Genomic DNA, 17,151 nt, shown 5'->3' on the forward strand with positions numbered 1-17,151 from the left:
ATGGGGGGGCGCCCAATTTTGGTCTTGCCTAGGGCAGCACAAAACCAAAATACACCACTGCCTGCTGCTGTAATGAACAAATATGACTGCCCCATGTACTTATAAAATTACAAACTACACATAGAAGCAAAGGTATTTAAAAGGCCATACTTCTCTTTAAATGAAACCTGTCATTCTAGCACTTGCATGAGCTTAAATCCAGTGCTGAAGGCTACCACTGACCAACTCCTGGAAACAGTGCTGGTCTTGTCCTTGGGTAGAACAGGTTTCTGTGTGTAAAGCAGAAAAGTTATGTTCTGCCAAAAAGTTAGCACATTTCTGGGAATCTGACATTGGTGCCCATCAGAGTTGGAAAGGAGCTTTGGTTGTGATACAGTACATATCAAGTGTCCAGACAGATATATATTAGAGAACAACATGGCCACTTTATATTTCAGTTTCCTCCTTTGTTTCAGGGGTGTCGAGCGCTGTCGTCATTTTGTGCTGAATCAGCGAGATGATGAGATGTATGTGATCGAAGGGGAGACCCGTGCCCACCCTCAGCTAGAAGACCTGATCAACTTCTACTGCACGTACCCTGTGGAACCCTACAAAGAACTGCTGACCACACCCTGTTCTAAGGTGACCACAAGATCTCTATGTAGATATGACTAAAGCCTCGTACACACGCAACGAATTTCCGCCGACCGGTCGTCCGTCTTTTGTCCAGAGTGGTGTCTGTTGGTTGGAATGTGCTCTAGACTGCACACAAATTTTCCCGCACGACAGAATTCTACTTCAGAAGTGATGTCATGTGTTGGATTGCTTTCTTTGTGTTCTTTCATCTCTGAGCATGCCTAGTCTTGCTCATAAGATTTTTTCCCATCGAAATCTGTACTAACGAGACGAAAATCGGACGTGTTTTGATGGTCGATAAAAATTATATAGCCTGCACACCAGGATTTTTTCAGCCGAAAAGTCGGAGTCGGTTGTCGGAAGCATCATACTAACAAGCCGAAAATCGGCAGTATGGTCGTCGGACGAAAATTCCCGGCCGAATTTCGACTCGTGTGTACGGGGCTTTAGACTTAAAAGGAATCGGTCAAGAGCTGATGGTGGACCAAGGATAGAGAAAGCAGAGTGAGAGCTGATTGTTGTCCAAGAATAGAGAAGGAAGACAGAGAACTGATTGTAGACTAAAGATAGAAGAGGCTAAGTGAAAGTTCATTGTAGACTAAGAATAGAGGAGGCAGAGTCAGAGCTGATTGTAGACCAAGGATAGCGGAAGTACAGTTGGAGCTGACTGAAAGCCAAGATAGGGGAGGCAAAGTGAGAGCTGACTGTAGTCCAAGGACAGAGGAGGCTGAACGAGAACTGACTGTAGACTGAAGATGGAGGCTGAGTGAGAGCTGATTGTAGGCCAAGGATAGAGAAGGAAGAGTGAGAAATGAATGTGGACCAAGGATAGAGGGAGAGAGTGAGAGCTAATTGTGGACCAAGAATAGTGGAAGTAGAGTGAAGGCTGATTGTAGACTATGACTAGAAGAGGAGGTAGAGTGAGAGCTGACTGTAGACCAAGGATAGAGGAGGTAGAGTGAGAGCTGACTGTAGACCAAGGATAGAGGAGGTAGAGTGAAAGCTGATTGTAGACCAAGGATAGAGGAGGTAGAGTGAGAGCTGACTGTAGACCAAGGAAAGAGGAGGTAGAGTGAGAGCTGATTGTAGACCAAGGATAGAGGAGGTAGAGTGAGAGCTGACTGTAGACCAAGGATAGAGGAGGTAGAGTGCAAGCTGACTGTATACCAAGTACAGAGGATTGGTGTGAGAGATGATTGTAGGCAAAGGATAGAAGAGGGAGAGTGGAGGTAGAGTGAGAGATGAATGTAGGTCAAGAATAAAGCAGGGAGTGTAAGAGTTGATTGAAGCCCAAGAATAGCGAAAGTTGAGTGTGCATGGTGAAAAAGAGCCTCCAATCCCCGCCAATTTATTTATGTCTCAACTCCAATGTATACAATTGATCTGTGTATTCTGATTCTTTTTTTTGTTTAATCCACTAATTGAACAAAAAAAAAAAAACTGAATTATCTATGGTCAGCTTGAGTAAGAGCTGATTGTAGGCCAAGGATAATGGAGGCTGAATGAGAGCTGCTTGTATGCCAAGGAGAGAGGAGGCTGGATGAGAGATGATGGTAGGCCAAGGAGAGAGGAGGCTGAATGAAAGCTGATTGTATGCCAAGGAGAGAGGAGGCTGAATGAGAGCTGATTGTAGGCCAAGGAGAGAGGAGGCTGAATGAGAGCTGGTTGTTGGCCAAGGAGAGAGGAGGCTGAATGAGAGCTGGTTGTTGGCCAAGGAGAGAGGAGGCTGAATGAGAGCTAGTTGTTGGCCAAGGAGAGAGGAGGCTGAATGAGAGCTGATTGTATGCCAAGAAGAGAGGAGGCTGAATGAGAGCTGGTTGTATGCCAAGAAGAGAGGAGACTGAATGAGAGCTGGTTGTAGGCCAAGGATAGAGGAGGCTGAATGAGATCTGGTTGTATGCCAAGGAGAGAGGAGGCTGAATGACAGCTGGTTGTATGCCAAGGAGAGAGGAGGCTGAATAAGAGCTGATTGTAGGCCAAGGGGAGAGGAGGCTGAATGAGAGCTGATTGTATGCCAAGGAGAGAGGAGGATGAATGAGAGCTGATTGTATGCCAAGGAGAGAGGAGGCTGAATGAGAGCTGATGGTAGGCCAAGGAGAGAGGAGGCTGAATGAGAGCGGATGGTAGGCCAAGGGGAGAGGAGGCTGAATGAGAGCTGATTGTATGCCAAGGAGAGAGGAGGCTGAATGAGAGCTGATTGTATGCCAAGAAGAGAGGAGGCTGAATGAAAACTGGTTGTAGGCCAAGGGGAGAGGAGGCTGAATGAGAGCTGATTGTATGCCAAGGAGAGAGGAGGCTGAATGAGAGCTGATTGTATGCCAAGAAGAGAGGAGGCTGAATGAAAGCTGGTTGTAGGCCAAGGGGAGAGGAGGCTGAATGAGAGCTGGTTGTAGGCCAAGGAGAGAGGAGGCTGAATGAGAGCTGGTTGTAAACCAAGGAGAGAGGAGGCTGAATGAGAACTGATTGTAGGCCAAGGGGAGAGGAGACTGAATGAGAGCTGGTTGTAAACCAAGGAGAGAGGAGGCTGAATGAGAGCTGGTTGTAGGCCAAGGGGAGAGGAGGCTGAGTGAGAGTTGGTTGTATGCCAAGGAGAGAGGAGGCTGAATGAGAGCTGGTTGTAGGCCAAGTGGAGAGGAGGCCGAATGACAGCTGGTTGTAGGCCAAGGAGAGAGGAGGCTGAATGAGAGCTGGTTGTAGGCCAAGGGGAGAAGAGGCTGAACGAGAGCTGGTTGTATGCCAAGGAGAGAGGAGGCTGAAGGAGAGCTGGTTGTAGGCCAAGGGGAGAAGAGGCTGAACGAGAGCTGGTTGTATGCCAAGGAGAGAGGAGGCTGAATGAGAGCTGGTTGTAGGCCAAGTGGAGAGGAGGCTGAATGACAGCTGGTTGTAGGCCAAGGAGAGAGGAGGCTGAATGAGAGCTGCAGATCAACAGCGGAAGCATTACAAAGTAGGAAGCAAAGTCTCCAAATGTATTACACAAATGAGGTTTCCCCATCTACATATAGAAGTACAAGTTATGCAAAGAAATATGACTTTTAAAAATCCTAACATACTGTAAAGTAAAGAAATTATTTGCACCAAGCTGATTTCTTTTACAGTTCATCTAAAAAAGAAACGTCTGTACATTCCCTTTTTAAAAGCTACACTATATTTAATAACATGCAGGATTTCTTTTCAATAACCCTTAGAACCCGAGGAAGTCTGACTCTCCGGGCACATCAAGAAACTCTCCCAGCTCACCTACGGCTGGTCCCATGTACGGGAAGATCACCAAACCAAGCAGAGAGATACTGGATGCTGGTACGGCTTTGGCCACGTCACCTAAAGACAGGACCAGGCACGTCTCAAATGGAAAATTACAGGTATGGCTTGTAACAAAAAATAGAAAATTCCCCTCAACCTTGTTTAGACTACAAGAGATCCAAATCAACCTTGCTGTTTTTTTCTAATACTGGCAAAATATTCAATGTTTTCAATAAGTCTTGCTTGCATCAAGACACGAGAACCTTAATGAAAATTCTCAGATGAGTTGCGCTTGCAATTGCTATATGCAACTTTACAGGAGGTAAAGTAAAAAGTACCCCAATGGAGAACATTTATTAGTGCAATATGTATTAGCAGGGCTTTTTTTCTCCAAGAATAGGTGCAGGTACTCCTCTCTTCTGAGTCACCCCTTGAGTCCACCCCCTACCCACCTCCGAGCACTGTTCTTTGGTCCCACCCTCTACCCACCTCCCAGTACCCCCATTTTAGAGAATACAGAACCAAGTATCAAGTTGTGGTTCTAGGTAATTTGTATAGAATTTGTTAATGATAACTAGAAAAGCAGTAAAATAGATCCCCTGGAATCAGCAGCAATAGACCCCCCCCCCCCCAACAATAGATCCCCCCATCAACAATAAATCTTCCCCTGCAACAATAGAAAAAAAACAGTAAAATAAATCCCCTGCAATCAGCAACAATAGCCCCCCCCCCCAACAATAATAGCCCCCAAGCAACAATAAATCCTCCCCTGCAACAATCCCCCCCCCCCCAATAAATCCTCCCCTGCAAAAATAGACCCCCCCCCTGTTGGAGATACAACAGCTTTCAGTTTAGCAGATTAACTGCAGTTCACAAATAGGACACTAGATGTCGCTAATGCAAAGTGATATGCTATGCATTTCTATGATGTGTTGTAATATCCTGTACACTGTACTGAACTTGTTGGTTGTCTCTTCCTGTTCTGTTGTTCTTATTACAATGAGGTGACATCTTTGATTTCTGTGTTATGTTCCAATAAAGAAGCCAGTTCCTGTTTACTCCACAATGTCTGATCTGAATGGACTCCGCTGCACCCAGTGATCGCACTCTGCAACACCCCCAACAACAATAGCCACTCAGCAACAAAAATTCCCCCAAGCAACAATAAAACCTCCACTGCAACGGTAGCCTCTCCCCCCCCCCCCCCACCCCCCCAAAACAAAATGCCCTCCAGCAACAATAGATTCACCCCAGCAACAATAGATTCCCCAGCAGCCAGCATCAATAGACCATTTAGCTCACCCCACTGACCCCAGCACCCCTTTGCCATTGCATACATTCAGACTGGAGGTCCCGGAACTGCGTTCCCCCACGTTACCGCTGAAAAAAAGCCCTGTGTATTAGTACAGGACAAATAGAGAGGGTGAATCTCCCTGATGGGGCACAGCAATAAAAAACCTCTTAGGGCCTCTCATCTCTGCTCTATCCAAAACCAACAAAAATGCCTTTAGTTATACTTGGCAATAAATATAAAATTGCACTTTAATATTTAAACCAAAACAGTCTTTGGTGGGAGGTTTCCTGTAAATTCCTGCACCAGGGACACAACATAAAGTGAGAAGAAAATATCTTCTGTTTGAGTGAAAATCCCCACATAGTTGTCAACAGAACGGCAATCCCACTGGAAAATTACCACTCGCATCCTATGACTTTCTGGTGACCATGGCTAATAGAGAGGTTGAGTCTCCCTAGCTGGAGACACAGCGGACGGCAATAAAAAAAAAACAAGGTTCTAACCCTCTCCTATTCTAGTAAAAACTTCTGAACCAACTACAATATGAAAACTAAAATGTTCTCCCATTGTTCTAGGGCATAAGTCTCCAAACTGTGGTCGGTGGGCCAGATGCGGCCCTTTGCTTGCCTTTATCCAGCCCTTGGGGCACTATTCCTCTCACTCATATCACCAGTGGGGCAGTATTTCTTCCACTAACACCAATGATGAGGCACTATTTCTTTTCACTTCACAAATGATGGGGGACTATTCCTTCTACTTCACTAACAATGGGGCACTATTCCTCCCACTGATATGAGGCACTATTAGTCCCACTGTTATTAACAGTGGGACACTATTCCTTCCACTATCACCAATGATGGGGCACTAACCTTCCACTTCACCAATGATGGTGGCACTATTCCTCCCACTGAAACCAGCTATGGGACACTATTCCTCCTACTAATACCAATGATGGGGCATTATTTCTCCCAGTCATACCAATGATGGGCCACTATTCTTTCCACTTCACCAATAGTAGGGCACTATTCTTTCCACTTCACTAATGATTGGCCAGTATTCCTTCCACTAACACCAATGATAGGGCACTATTACTTCCACTATCACCAATGATGGGACACTATTCCTCCCGCTAATACTAATGATGAGGCACTATTACTCCTACCGATACCAATGATGGGGCACTATTCCTCCCATTGCTATCAATAATGAGGCACTGTTCCTCCTACTGATATCAATGATTGGACACTATTCCTCCCACTGATACCAATGATGGGGCACTATTCCTCCCATTGCTATCAATAATGAGGCACTGTTCCTCCTACTGATATCAATGATTGGACACTATTCCTCCCACTTATACTAATGATGAGGCACTATTACTCTTACCGATACCAATGATGGGGCACTATTCCTCCCATTGCTATCAATAATGAGGCACTATTCCTACTACTGATACCAATGATGGGGCACTATTCCTCCCATTGCTATCAATAATGAGGCACTATTCCTACTACTGATACCAATGATGGGGCACTATTCCTCCCATTGCTATCAATGATGGGGCACTATTCCTCCCATTGCTATCAATGATGGGGCACTATTCCTCCCATTGCTATCAATGATGGGGCACTATTCCTCCCATTGCTATCAATGATGGGGCACTATTCCTCCCATTGCTATCAATGATGGGGCACTATTCCTCCCATTGCTATCAATGATGAGGCACTAACTATTCCTACTACTGATATCAATGATGGAGTGCTATTCCTCCCACTGAAACCAATGATGGTGCACTTTTCCTTCTCCCGCTGACCACAGGCGCTATGTAATCTTTTTTTACTCCCACTGACTATCAAGTCTGAGACATTTCCACTCCCACTGATGGTGGGGATTTTCTACTCCCATTGGCAACAGCCTGGCCTGCCTAAAGGACAGTAAACTGGCCCTTTATGTAGAAAGTATGGAGACCCCTGTCCTAGGGAAACCAAATTATATTTGATATACAGTACATTGGCCCATCTAATTAATATATTTGCATTTTTCCTTAGGCTGAACATCAGTCCTCTTTACTAGGATGGAAACTTCCAGCGTTTCCTGAACCAAACTTTATTTCAAGTCAAGAAGACCCGGAAGACCCAGTAGTGGACTACACACCATTCAGTAAGCCCTCAGAAAGCCCCGAAGGAACTGATGATGAAGAGAATCCGGCGAGAGGTCCTACCTATGCCTCAGTAGATGAATTCAATCCATACTCAGAGCCTGCCCAGTGGGTCACACCTGCAGGGAGTAACAGTGACAATGGACATGAAGACATAGCCTTTTATGCTATGGGCCGTGGGTCATGCCGAGGCAACCTGGATAATGTATATAGTGAGGTGGATGTACATTCCATGCCATCTTACGGCTCCAAAGCAGCCAAGAGTGCCAATACTAACTTTTCTACCCTTCCTACTGCTATCAACAAAACTTCACGTGCTCAGAAACCTTCAGCTTTCCATTCTTCATTCCGTTCCAACAAGATGTCAGGTTTCCCACAAGAAGAAATACCCATAGCACAAGGGAAGCCTGCCAAACAGGCCTCCAAGCTAAAGGTAAGAGTTGTACGGGACTTAGAAAACCTACAAAATTATGTCTCCAGCATGGGCGTCCGCAGAACTTTTTTCAGGGGGGGGGCATCATTTTAACCACTTAAGCCCCGGAGGATTTGGCTGCTCAAAGACCAGGGGGTATTTTGCGATTCGGCACTGCGTGACTTTAATGGACAATTGCGCAGTCGTGCGACGTTGTACCTAAACGAATTTGACTTTTTTTCCCACAAACAGAGCTTTCTTTTGGTGGTATTTGATCACCTGTTCGATTTTTTGATCATGCGCTATAAACAAAAAAAGAGCGTAAATTTTGCAAAAATAACAATATTTTCACATATGAAATTCCCCTCCCCCCCAAAAAAAAGTAAAAATCAAAATTTTTTAACATTTTCGGCCAATTTGTTTTATGCTACATATGTTTGATAAAAAAAATCGCAAAAAGTGTATTTTGATTGGTTTGCGCAAAAGTTATCGCGTTTACTAACAAAGGGAAAGATTTTGGTCATTTTTGTTGTTTTTTTTTTAACGCGTAATGGCGGCGATCTGCAATTTTTTTTTTGCGGTACTGCGACATTGGGGCGGACAGATCGGACCCTTGACTGACATTTTTGACACTTTTGGGGTTACCAGTGACATTTCTACAGTAATCAGTGCTATATATATGCACTGTTACTGTAAAAATACACTGGCAGTGAAGGGGTTAACTTTTTTTGAGAGGGAGGGGCTGTGTGTGTCCCTAGGGGCGTGATTCTAACTGTGATTGGCTGTGGCTTGAGGTGTAGGAACAATGATCAACGGTCCTACATAGTAGAACCGTATGATCACTTTTTCTACACAGGGGAGGATGACAGGTGGCTTGTTTACATCAGCCGCCTGCCTTTCTCCCTCTCCCCCAACGATCGCAGAGTGAGCGGCGGACATCCGGTCCGCCGGTCACACGCGCGGGGGGGGTCCGTGACCGCGTGGGAGCTCCCCAGAGCCTCACAGGCTAGTGACGTACCGATACGTCACTCTGCCTGTGAGGGGCTGACCGCCGCAGTATATGTACTTGTGGCGGTCGGCAAGCAGTTAAGGTCACCCATGCCCCGCCCCTTTTCAACTATGTCATGAAGGGGAGGGGCTTAGTAATCCTCTCCTCACAATTTTTATTTTTAAAATAAAATGTATACCATAAATTTAACCCAAAATATATTATTTTAATAAATCAAACTTTTTAATATTTTAAAGACTTTTATAGTGTAATAATAGGAGTTATCAGTTTATATATTTTTTCTGCTGATGGACATATATTTACTGACATGTTTTCTAGTTTAATTATATATACATTGAGTGATTTTAAAGTAACAGCATATTCTTACAATTATTTACTTATTCATTGATGGTTTTTTGATATTTATAGGATACATTATGACATATACAATACTTCACTTCCGGGTTCGGGATTTTAGGATGCATTCTTATAGTTTTTTAAAAAAAAATTTCCAACTTATAAATAATCAGCAATTTTAAAAGTGAAATTATACTAAGTAACAGCATATTCTTAAAATTATTTACTTATTCATTGATGGTTTTTTGATATTTATAGGATACATTATGACATATACAATACTTCACTTCCGGGTTCGGGATTTTAGGATGCATTCTTATAGTTTTTTAAAAAAAAATTTCCAACTTATAAATAATCAGCAATTTTAAAAGTGAAATTATACTTGGACCATAGTAATATGGCTGCTGGACTCTCTGGCTTGTCCCAGAATGTAGTAAATACGAAGCTGAATATTGATAATATGGTTAGGGAGATTTTCAAAGATGGCTTCCTGGCCATTTCCGGTTAACATACTCACGTGACCCGCCGCCTCTCCCCTCCTCTCCCCCTCCCCTCCTCTTCCCATCCCGACTGACGACAGCGAGGAATCCTCGGCCCCACCCGCTGCAGGCAGCTGTCAAACGGGGAGAGAAGAGAGCCAACGGGTCACGTGAGCAGCGCTCAGCGCTCTGAAAACTGGTAAAGAACGCCTTATTTTTTTAAAACACATACACAGACACAGGGGCACACAGAATTATTAAACAGACCAGACAGGATGGTATAAAGTGGCTTAACAACCACTTTAAAGGGGAAGTTGAGATTCCAGGGGGGCATTTGCCCCCCCCCCCCTTGCCCCTTCCTGCGGATGCCCATGGTCTCCAGGTCAGGAGTTTAGCTTTGGTTAAAGCGGGGTAATAAAATAGACCATCTTTCAGGGTAATATTGCCCACTGGGGAGATTTTCCATCACTTCCTGTTAGAACAACGTTTTAGTAGATTGAGAACGGGTTATAACTCCTGGCAATGTTTTTATTGATATCCTCCTTTTCCTGATGACAGCCACCACTCCTTCCCTTATTTATTGTACGGGCTTTATAGAGATAGGGAGTAATGGGGATTTACAGAAATTGTAACTCTTCCCCGTTCCATGCAAAACAAATAAGAAAAATTGGCTGGAGTAATGCCTCGTACACACGCAACGATTATCAGCCGACCGATCGGCCGACTTTTGTCCAGTGTTGTTGTGTTGGTTGGAATGTGCTCTAGACTGCACACGAATTTTCTCGGCCAACAAAAATCTACTTCAGAACTGATGTCATGTGATGGTTTACTTTCCGTGTGTTTTTTCTTCTCTGAGCATGCCCAGTCTTGCTCATCAGATTTTTGTCTGCCGAAATCTGTACTGACTGACGGAAAATCGGCCGTTGTGTTGATGGCCAACAAAAATTTTATAGCCTGCACACCAGATTTTTTTCGGCCGAAAAGTCGGTGTCGGTTGTCGGCAGCATCATACTAACAAGCCGAAAAACGGCCGATCGGACGTTGGCCGAAAATTCACGGCCGATAATCGTTGCATGTGTATGAGGCATTAGGCTTTCAGGGAGTGGGAATGTTATGTCATCCTAGAGCTCCGGTCCAGTGACTTTACCTAGGCTGAGACAACGCCATCAGTCTGCCGCAGGCAGGAGGAAGCATTTTCCCAGTCTCTTCTACCCCAGTGATTACTCAGGCAGTACATTGCAACTTTGTAGCAAGTCCCAAGATGAGAGGCTGCAGCAGGGGATGATCTGTGTCAGAAATTTGTGAACAGACAAGAACTGCAAAGGAACCAGTATTTACATAGCTGTCACCTCAGAGACTGGCATCTCAGTCCAGGAAGTAGCTGCTGACCCTGGATCATGCCTGAACAAAGATGGCTCTGTCCTTCTGGGTAGAAAAGCAGATATACACTGTTTCCCAGTGTCATTCAACCTGGGTGATACTGGACAAACTGTGCATCATGGGCCTGTCCCTTTAAGGCAGTGGTCTCCAAACTGTGGCCCAGGGGACCAGAAGCAGCCCTTTGTTTGCCTTGGGGCACTATTCCTCCCACTGACACCAAGAATGAGGCACAATTCCTTCTACTGACACCAACAATGGGGCATTGTTATTTCTACTAATACCAACAACGAGGCACTATTCCTCCCACTGACACCAATAATGGGGTACGATTCCTCCCACTTACACCAATAATGGGGTACGATTCCTCTCACCGATACCAATGATGGGGTACGATTCCTCCCACTGATACCAATGATGAGGTACTATTCCTCCCACTGATACCAATGATGAGGTACTATTCCTCCCAATGATGGGCCACTAATACTCCCACTGACACCAACAATGGGGCACCATTTCTCTCACTGACACCAATGATGGGGCACTATGCCTCCCACTGACACCAAGAATGAGGCACAATTCCTTCTACTGACACCAACAATGGGGCATTGTTATTTCTACTAATACCAACAATGAGGCACTATTCCTCCCACTGACAACAATAATGGGGTACGTTTCTTTCCACTGATACCAATGATGGGGTACGATTCCTCCCACTGATACCAATGATGGAGTACAATTCCTCCCACTGATACCAATGATGGAGCACTATTCCTCCCACTGATACCAATGATGGGGTACGATTCCACCCACTGATACCAATGATGGGGCACTATTCCTCCCACTGATACCAATGATGGGGTATGATTCCTCCCACTGATACCAATGATGGGGTACGATTCCTCCCACTGACACCAAGAATGAGGCACAATTCCTTCTACTGACAGCAACAATGGGGCATTGTTATTTCTACTAATACCAACAACGAGGCACTATTCTTCCCACTGACACCAATAATGGGGTACGATTCTTCCCACTGATACCAATGATGGGGCACTATTCCTCCCACTAAAACTAATGATGGGGTACGATTCCTCCCACTGATACCAATGATGAGGTACGATTCCACCCAATGATGGGCCACTATTACTCCCACACCAGCAATGGGGTACAATTTCTCTCACTGACACCAATGATGGGGCACTATTCCTTCCACTGACACCAGCAGTGGGGCACTATTCCTCTCACTAATACCAATGATGGGGTACCACCATTCCTCCCACTAACACCAGCAGTGGGGCACTATTTTACCTACTGACACCAACAATGGGGTATGATTAGACCCACTCGTTCCAACGATGGGGCACTATTCCTCCCATTAACACCAGCGATGGGACACTATTCCTCCCACTGACACCAACGATGGGCACTATTCCTCCCACTGACACCAACGATGGGCACTATTCCTCCCACTGACACCAACGATGGGACACTATTCTTTCCACTGACACAAAGGTTGGAGCACTATTCCTTTCCTTAATACCAAAGATGGTGCATTGTTTACTCCCATGGCAGGACATTTTATACTTCCACTGGACTCACTCCGCTCCCCCCCCCCTCAAAGTCTGAAGTACAGTAAACTTGGCACTTTGTTTAGACAGTTTGGAGTGGAGACCCCAGCATTAGGGGGTGCTGCCATGGTACCCTGTACTCCATTTAATCATGCAGAAATTGGCTCTACCATCAACACTCCAGAGTTTCATTCTGCATCAATGAGGACTGCCAAACCTACAGAAGAGATCTTCTCTTCTCCAGGTTTGGCAGTCCTCATTGATGCTGAATGAAACTCTGGAGTAGACGCTGCAAATTACATGATCAGCATGTAGACATCTGGAAAAGGTAAGTATAAAGAAAAAAAAGAACGTAAAAGGACATTGTAGGGTGAAGTGGTCCTCGGGGGTGGACTTGGGGGCTTGGAGTTGGGCTTCAATTATTCACCACACTGCAAAACTGAAAAATAAAACATTTTGGTTTGAGATATACTTTAATTATTTTTTTTTTTTTTCTTTTAGACCAAACCGCAGATTCCTGTTCAGTTTGATGACCCATCATATGGAAAGACCACCGTCCATCACATAAATTCTTCACATCCTCCACTCCTGGACGAACAGGAGAACATCTACGAGAGGATCCCAGAAAATTACCCAGTCAAGGTGAAAAATATTCGGCCACCAAAGAAGGCCAGCTGATATCGATGCAGCCTGATCTTCATAAATCAAATGGACCGACAGGCAACTAAGAGTTACTTGGGCTGCATTAAAGTGACTGCAAACCCGATATGTGGTAAACAAAAAAAGGCACTTTTGAGTCTGACCCAACAAGAACACGCAGGTCAATGTATCAGTACCTAGACAAGCAGTGGTACGCTGGTTCTATGGTTAGCGTTCTCGCCTACCATTAGGGGAGCCCCGGGTTCGATTCCTGGCTACTGCACCAAAAAAAAAAAAAGAACCTAGACAACATAAACTATATCGGCAACAGTATGTGGACAACTGACCATCAAACCTACATGAGCCTAATGGATATCCCGTCTCAAAATGATGGACATTAAAATGAAGTTGGTCTCCCTTTGTTGCCATAAGATTTCATAGTGTGTCTGTAAGATTTGGGCCGTTTGGCCACAAGAACATTTGTGAGGTTGGGTACTGGATGGGAAGACCTGGCTCACTATTGGTATTCCTATTTATCCCAAAGACTTCCAGTAGAGTTGAAGTCGAGGGTCTGTGTAGGCCACTGGAGTTCCTCCACTCCATGTCATCAAATTATATTTTTATGGAGGTGATTTGGGGAACAGTCAAAATGGAATATTAAAGGGTTGTTCCTTTGGAAAGTTGGGAGAGCACAATGCAGTGGTGTATTTTGGTTTTGTGCTGCCCTAGGCAAGACTAAAATTGGGCACCTATGTAAATTTGTCCCACTCATTTTTAACGGATATGACTCCCTCCAAAATTGAAGGACTACAAGTCCCAGCATGAACCTCTGAGATCTCCCGAGGGGGGGGGGGTGAGAGGGGGTGGGAGAGAGAGAGAGAGAAGGGTGAGGGAGAGAGAGAAGGGGGTGGGTGAGGGAGGGAGGGAGAGAGAGAGGGGGGATGAGAGAGAGAGAGGCAGGGATGAAAGAGAGGGGGGTGAGAGAGAGGGGGGAATCAAAGAGTGAGAGAAAGGATAATAGAGAGAGGGGGGATGAGAGAGAGTGGGTTGAGAGAGGGGGATGAGAGAGAGAGGGGGATGAGAGAGAGAGAGGGGGGTGAGAGAGAGAGAGAGGGGGGTGAGAGAGAGGGGGATGAGAGAGAGGAGGGGTGAGAGAGAGGGGGGGAGAGAGGCGGCTATAGCAACCAGTGACCAATAGAGTCTCAGGTGGAGGGGGGGGCAGCTTTCTTGCTGCCCCCTTGCAAAGTGCCGCCCTAGGCCTGGGCCTTGTTGGCCTAGGCCAAAATACAGCACTAGCACAATGGTCTAACTTGTTGTTGTATGCTGTAGTATTAACTGTACCCTTCACTGCTAATGCCTGAACTCATTTGGAGGGGGGTCCAAATACTTTTGGTCACCTAGTATTATTGATGCAAGAAGAGACAACCTTTATGTTATCTAATTTTCATGAATATGAAGTCTGTTGGCTTACTGCAAACTAATGATTTCACTGAGATAGAAAGTGAGATCACCAGGAACAAGACAATTTATTGGCTCAGTAAGGACCTTTAAATACGAATTCTGCAGGGTTGTCAGATATTTAAAGAAAATCACTAAAAGTTAATTGTAGCTTTAACATGCTAATGTAAATAAAAATGTTTTTGACCTATTAAAAATTGCCATTTTTCTTTAAAAGAAAACCTGGTGACCCTGCCATGATGTTCTTTGTTTAGACACTTCCTGTTATGGGTTGACAACTGTCTCCCAATTGTGGTCCTGGTGTGGACTACTAGCAGCCGTGGTGACAATATGCTCAGCAGAGTGTACAATTCTAGCATCTGCTGAGTCCCAGGAATGATCCTCCACTATTCCTTCCATTGACACCAATATTGGGATACGATTCCTCCCACTGACGCCAATGCTGGGGCACTATTCTTTCCACTGACACCAATGATAAGGTACGATTTCTCCCACTGACACTAACAATGGGGCACTATTCCTCCCACTGCTATCAACGATGGGGCACTATTCCTCCCACTGACACCAAGGATGAGGCACTATTCCTCCCACTGACACCAATAATGGGGCACTATTCCTCCCACTGACACCAATGATGAGGCACCATTCTATCCACTAACACCAATGATGAGGCACTATTCCTCCCACAGACACCAAGGATGAGGCACTATTCCTCCCACTGACACCAAGGATGAGGCACTATTCCTCCCACTGACACCAATGATGGGGCACTATTCCTCCCACTGACACCAATAATGGGGCATTATTCCTCCCACTGCTATTAACGATGGGGCACTATTCCTCCCACTGACACCAATAATGGGGCATTATTCCTCCCACTGACAGTAACAATTGGGCACTATTCCTCCCCCTAATACCAAAGATGGGGCATTGTTTACTCCCACTGATATCAGAAGATTTTCTACTTCCACTGGCCAAACTCCGTCCCCCCTAAAGTCTGCAGGACAGTAAACTTGGCCCTTTGTTTAGAATGTTTGGAGGCCTCTGGTCTAGGGGAAAGAAGAAAGGGCTTTAGTCTAGCTATATACTAGTAGATCTATGAATGAACATTCATGCTAAAATATTTTGTATATTCGATTACTGGACAGATGTTGTTCAAAAGTACTTCAAGATTTTGTTTGTTTTTAGCATTCGATTTTGGATTGATAGTAATTTCCCAAATGAAAACCACATTCACTGTTAGAATTGTATTAGTTCAAGAAAAAATTCTTCAATTTAATATTTTCTCATCACTGCAGCCAAAAATTGTCGATTTGACCCCATGAATGATTAGACAATTGAAGGAACATTCTGAAAAAAATTTTGCTGAATTTTTTACTTGCGTATAGCTAATTTTACTTACCTGATCCTGCACTCCGACAGGCAGTGTTCCTTTTTGATCTGTGGACTGTCCCTCAGTGTCCTCATGCCCAGTGTAGGGCTATGAATCTTGTTCTGATATTGATGGTGTCAGGATCCTAGGCTGCTAGAGCATTGGGGAGAAGACACTGCAGGGAGGACTGGATAAATAAACCTTCTATTGTTCCCTAGACCTAAATGAGTAATCAACCCTTGGAGTGAGGGTACTACATCCCCACTAAAAGAGATCATTTTTTAGTTCTCTGAGCTAGGCTTTGACATGCCGTGTGGCCACTGGTGTGAACGAGCCCTAGATCCCTACAGATGCTGGTATTCCTATTCTCAGAGTATTCTCTGAACCTGCAAAAAAAGTGCTAAAAGCAGACACAACATGAAAAGTTAAACTGCAGTGCCACCTTGTGTTCTTTCAGTGATACTACATTAACAACAACTGAACGACTATATGTGAATCTGATCTGTTTAAAGGGTATCTGGTTATTTTTTTAAGGGGCATCTACGTCATTTTATTTTTTATAGAGTAGGAAGATTTAGAAGCTCTGTTAGATTTGTATTTCTGTGTCCCTATTGGGCAGATTCACCCTATTCATTGTGGTGGCCATTGTAACAGGAACAGAAAGTGATGGAAAAAAATTCAAAATTTAAGGCCCCTTTCACACAGATTGTCCGTTTTTTTGGCAGATCTGAACGGTCCCCCCATGCATCTCTATGGGGCATCGGATGTCAGCGGAGACATGTCCACTGACATCCGATCCGTCAAATCTGGACAGATGGAAACCCTATTCTCCGTCCGTCCAGCGGATCGGATCGGATGAGAACGGACCGACGGTCCGTTCCCATCCGATTTCCCCCATAGAGATGAATGGGGAACTGACAGCTGTGTCTCCGCACACAGCGCAGAGACACAGCTGTCATCCTCCTGCTCAGCGGGGGATCGGCGGATCGATCCCCCGCTGTGAAAGGGGCCTTAAAGTTGTTTCAGAACAGGAGGGGAAGGAAAATCTTCCATTGTGGACACCTGTTCTGGTGAAAAATAGATTTCCCCTCACTTTAGAGAGATTTCCATTTGCTTCCCAATTTGTTTCTGGTACAGGAAGTAAAGTAATATCTCCCCAATAAAAAAATAAATACATATATGCCTTGATAA

General features: G+C 44.9%; 1 protein-coding gene across 2 annotated transcripts in view; it reads left to right on the forward strand.

The window, feature by feature from the left end:
- LOC309543125 (uncharacterized protein) overlaps positions 1-13,326 on the forward strand; it is a 52,843-nt gene extending 39,517 nt beyond the window's left edge. For both annotated transcript variants that reach the window (XM_082242507.1, XM_082242508.1), the window contains exons 5-8: positions 456-621; positions 3,801-3,974; positions 7,198-7,740; positions 12,993-13,326. In XM_082242507.1, the coding sequence (XP_082098633.1) occupies positions 456-621; positions 3,801-3,974; positions 7,198-7,740; positions 12,993-13,169 (1,060 nt within the window). In that variant the 3' untranslated portion in view covers positions 13,170-13,326. The remainder of the gene's footprint in view (positions 1-455; positions 622-3,800; positions 3,975-7,197; positions 7,741-12,992) is intronic.
- Positions 13,327-17,151: the final 3,825 nt, after the last annotated feature.

The sequence above is a fragment of the Pelophylax lessonae genome (genome assembly GCF_965119305.1).
Source record: "Pelophylax lessonae genome assembly, chromosome: 13".
NCBI lineage: Eukaryota > Metazoa > Chordata > Amphibia > Anura > Ranidae > Pelophylax > Pelophylax lessonae.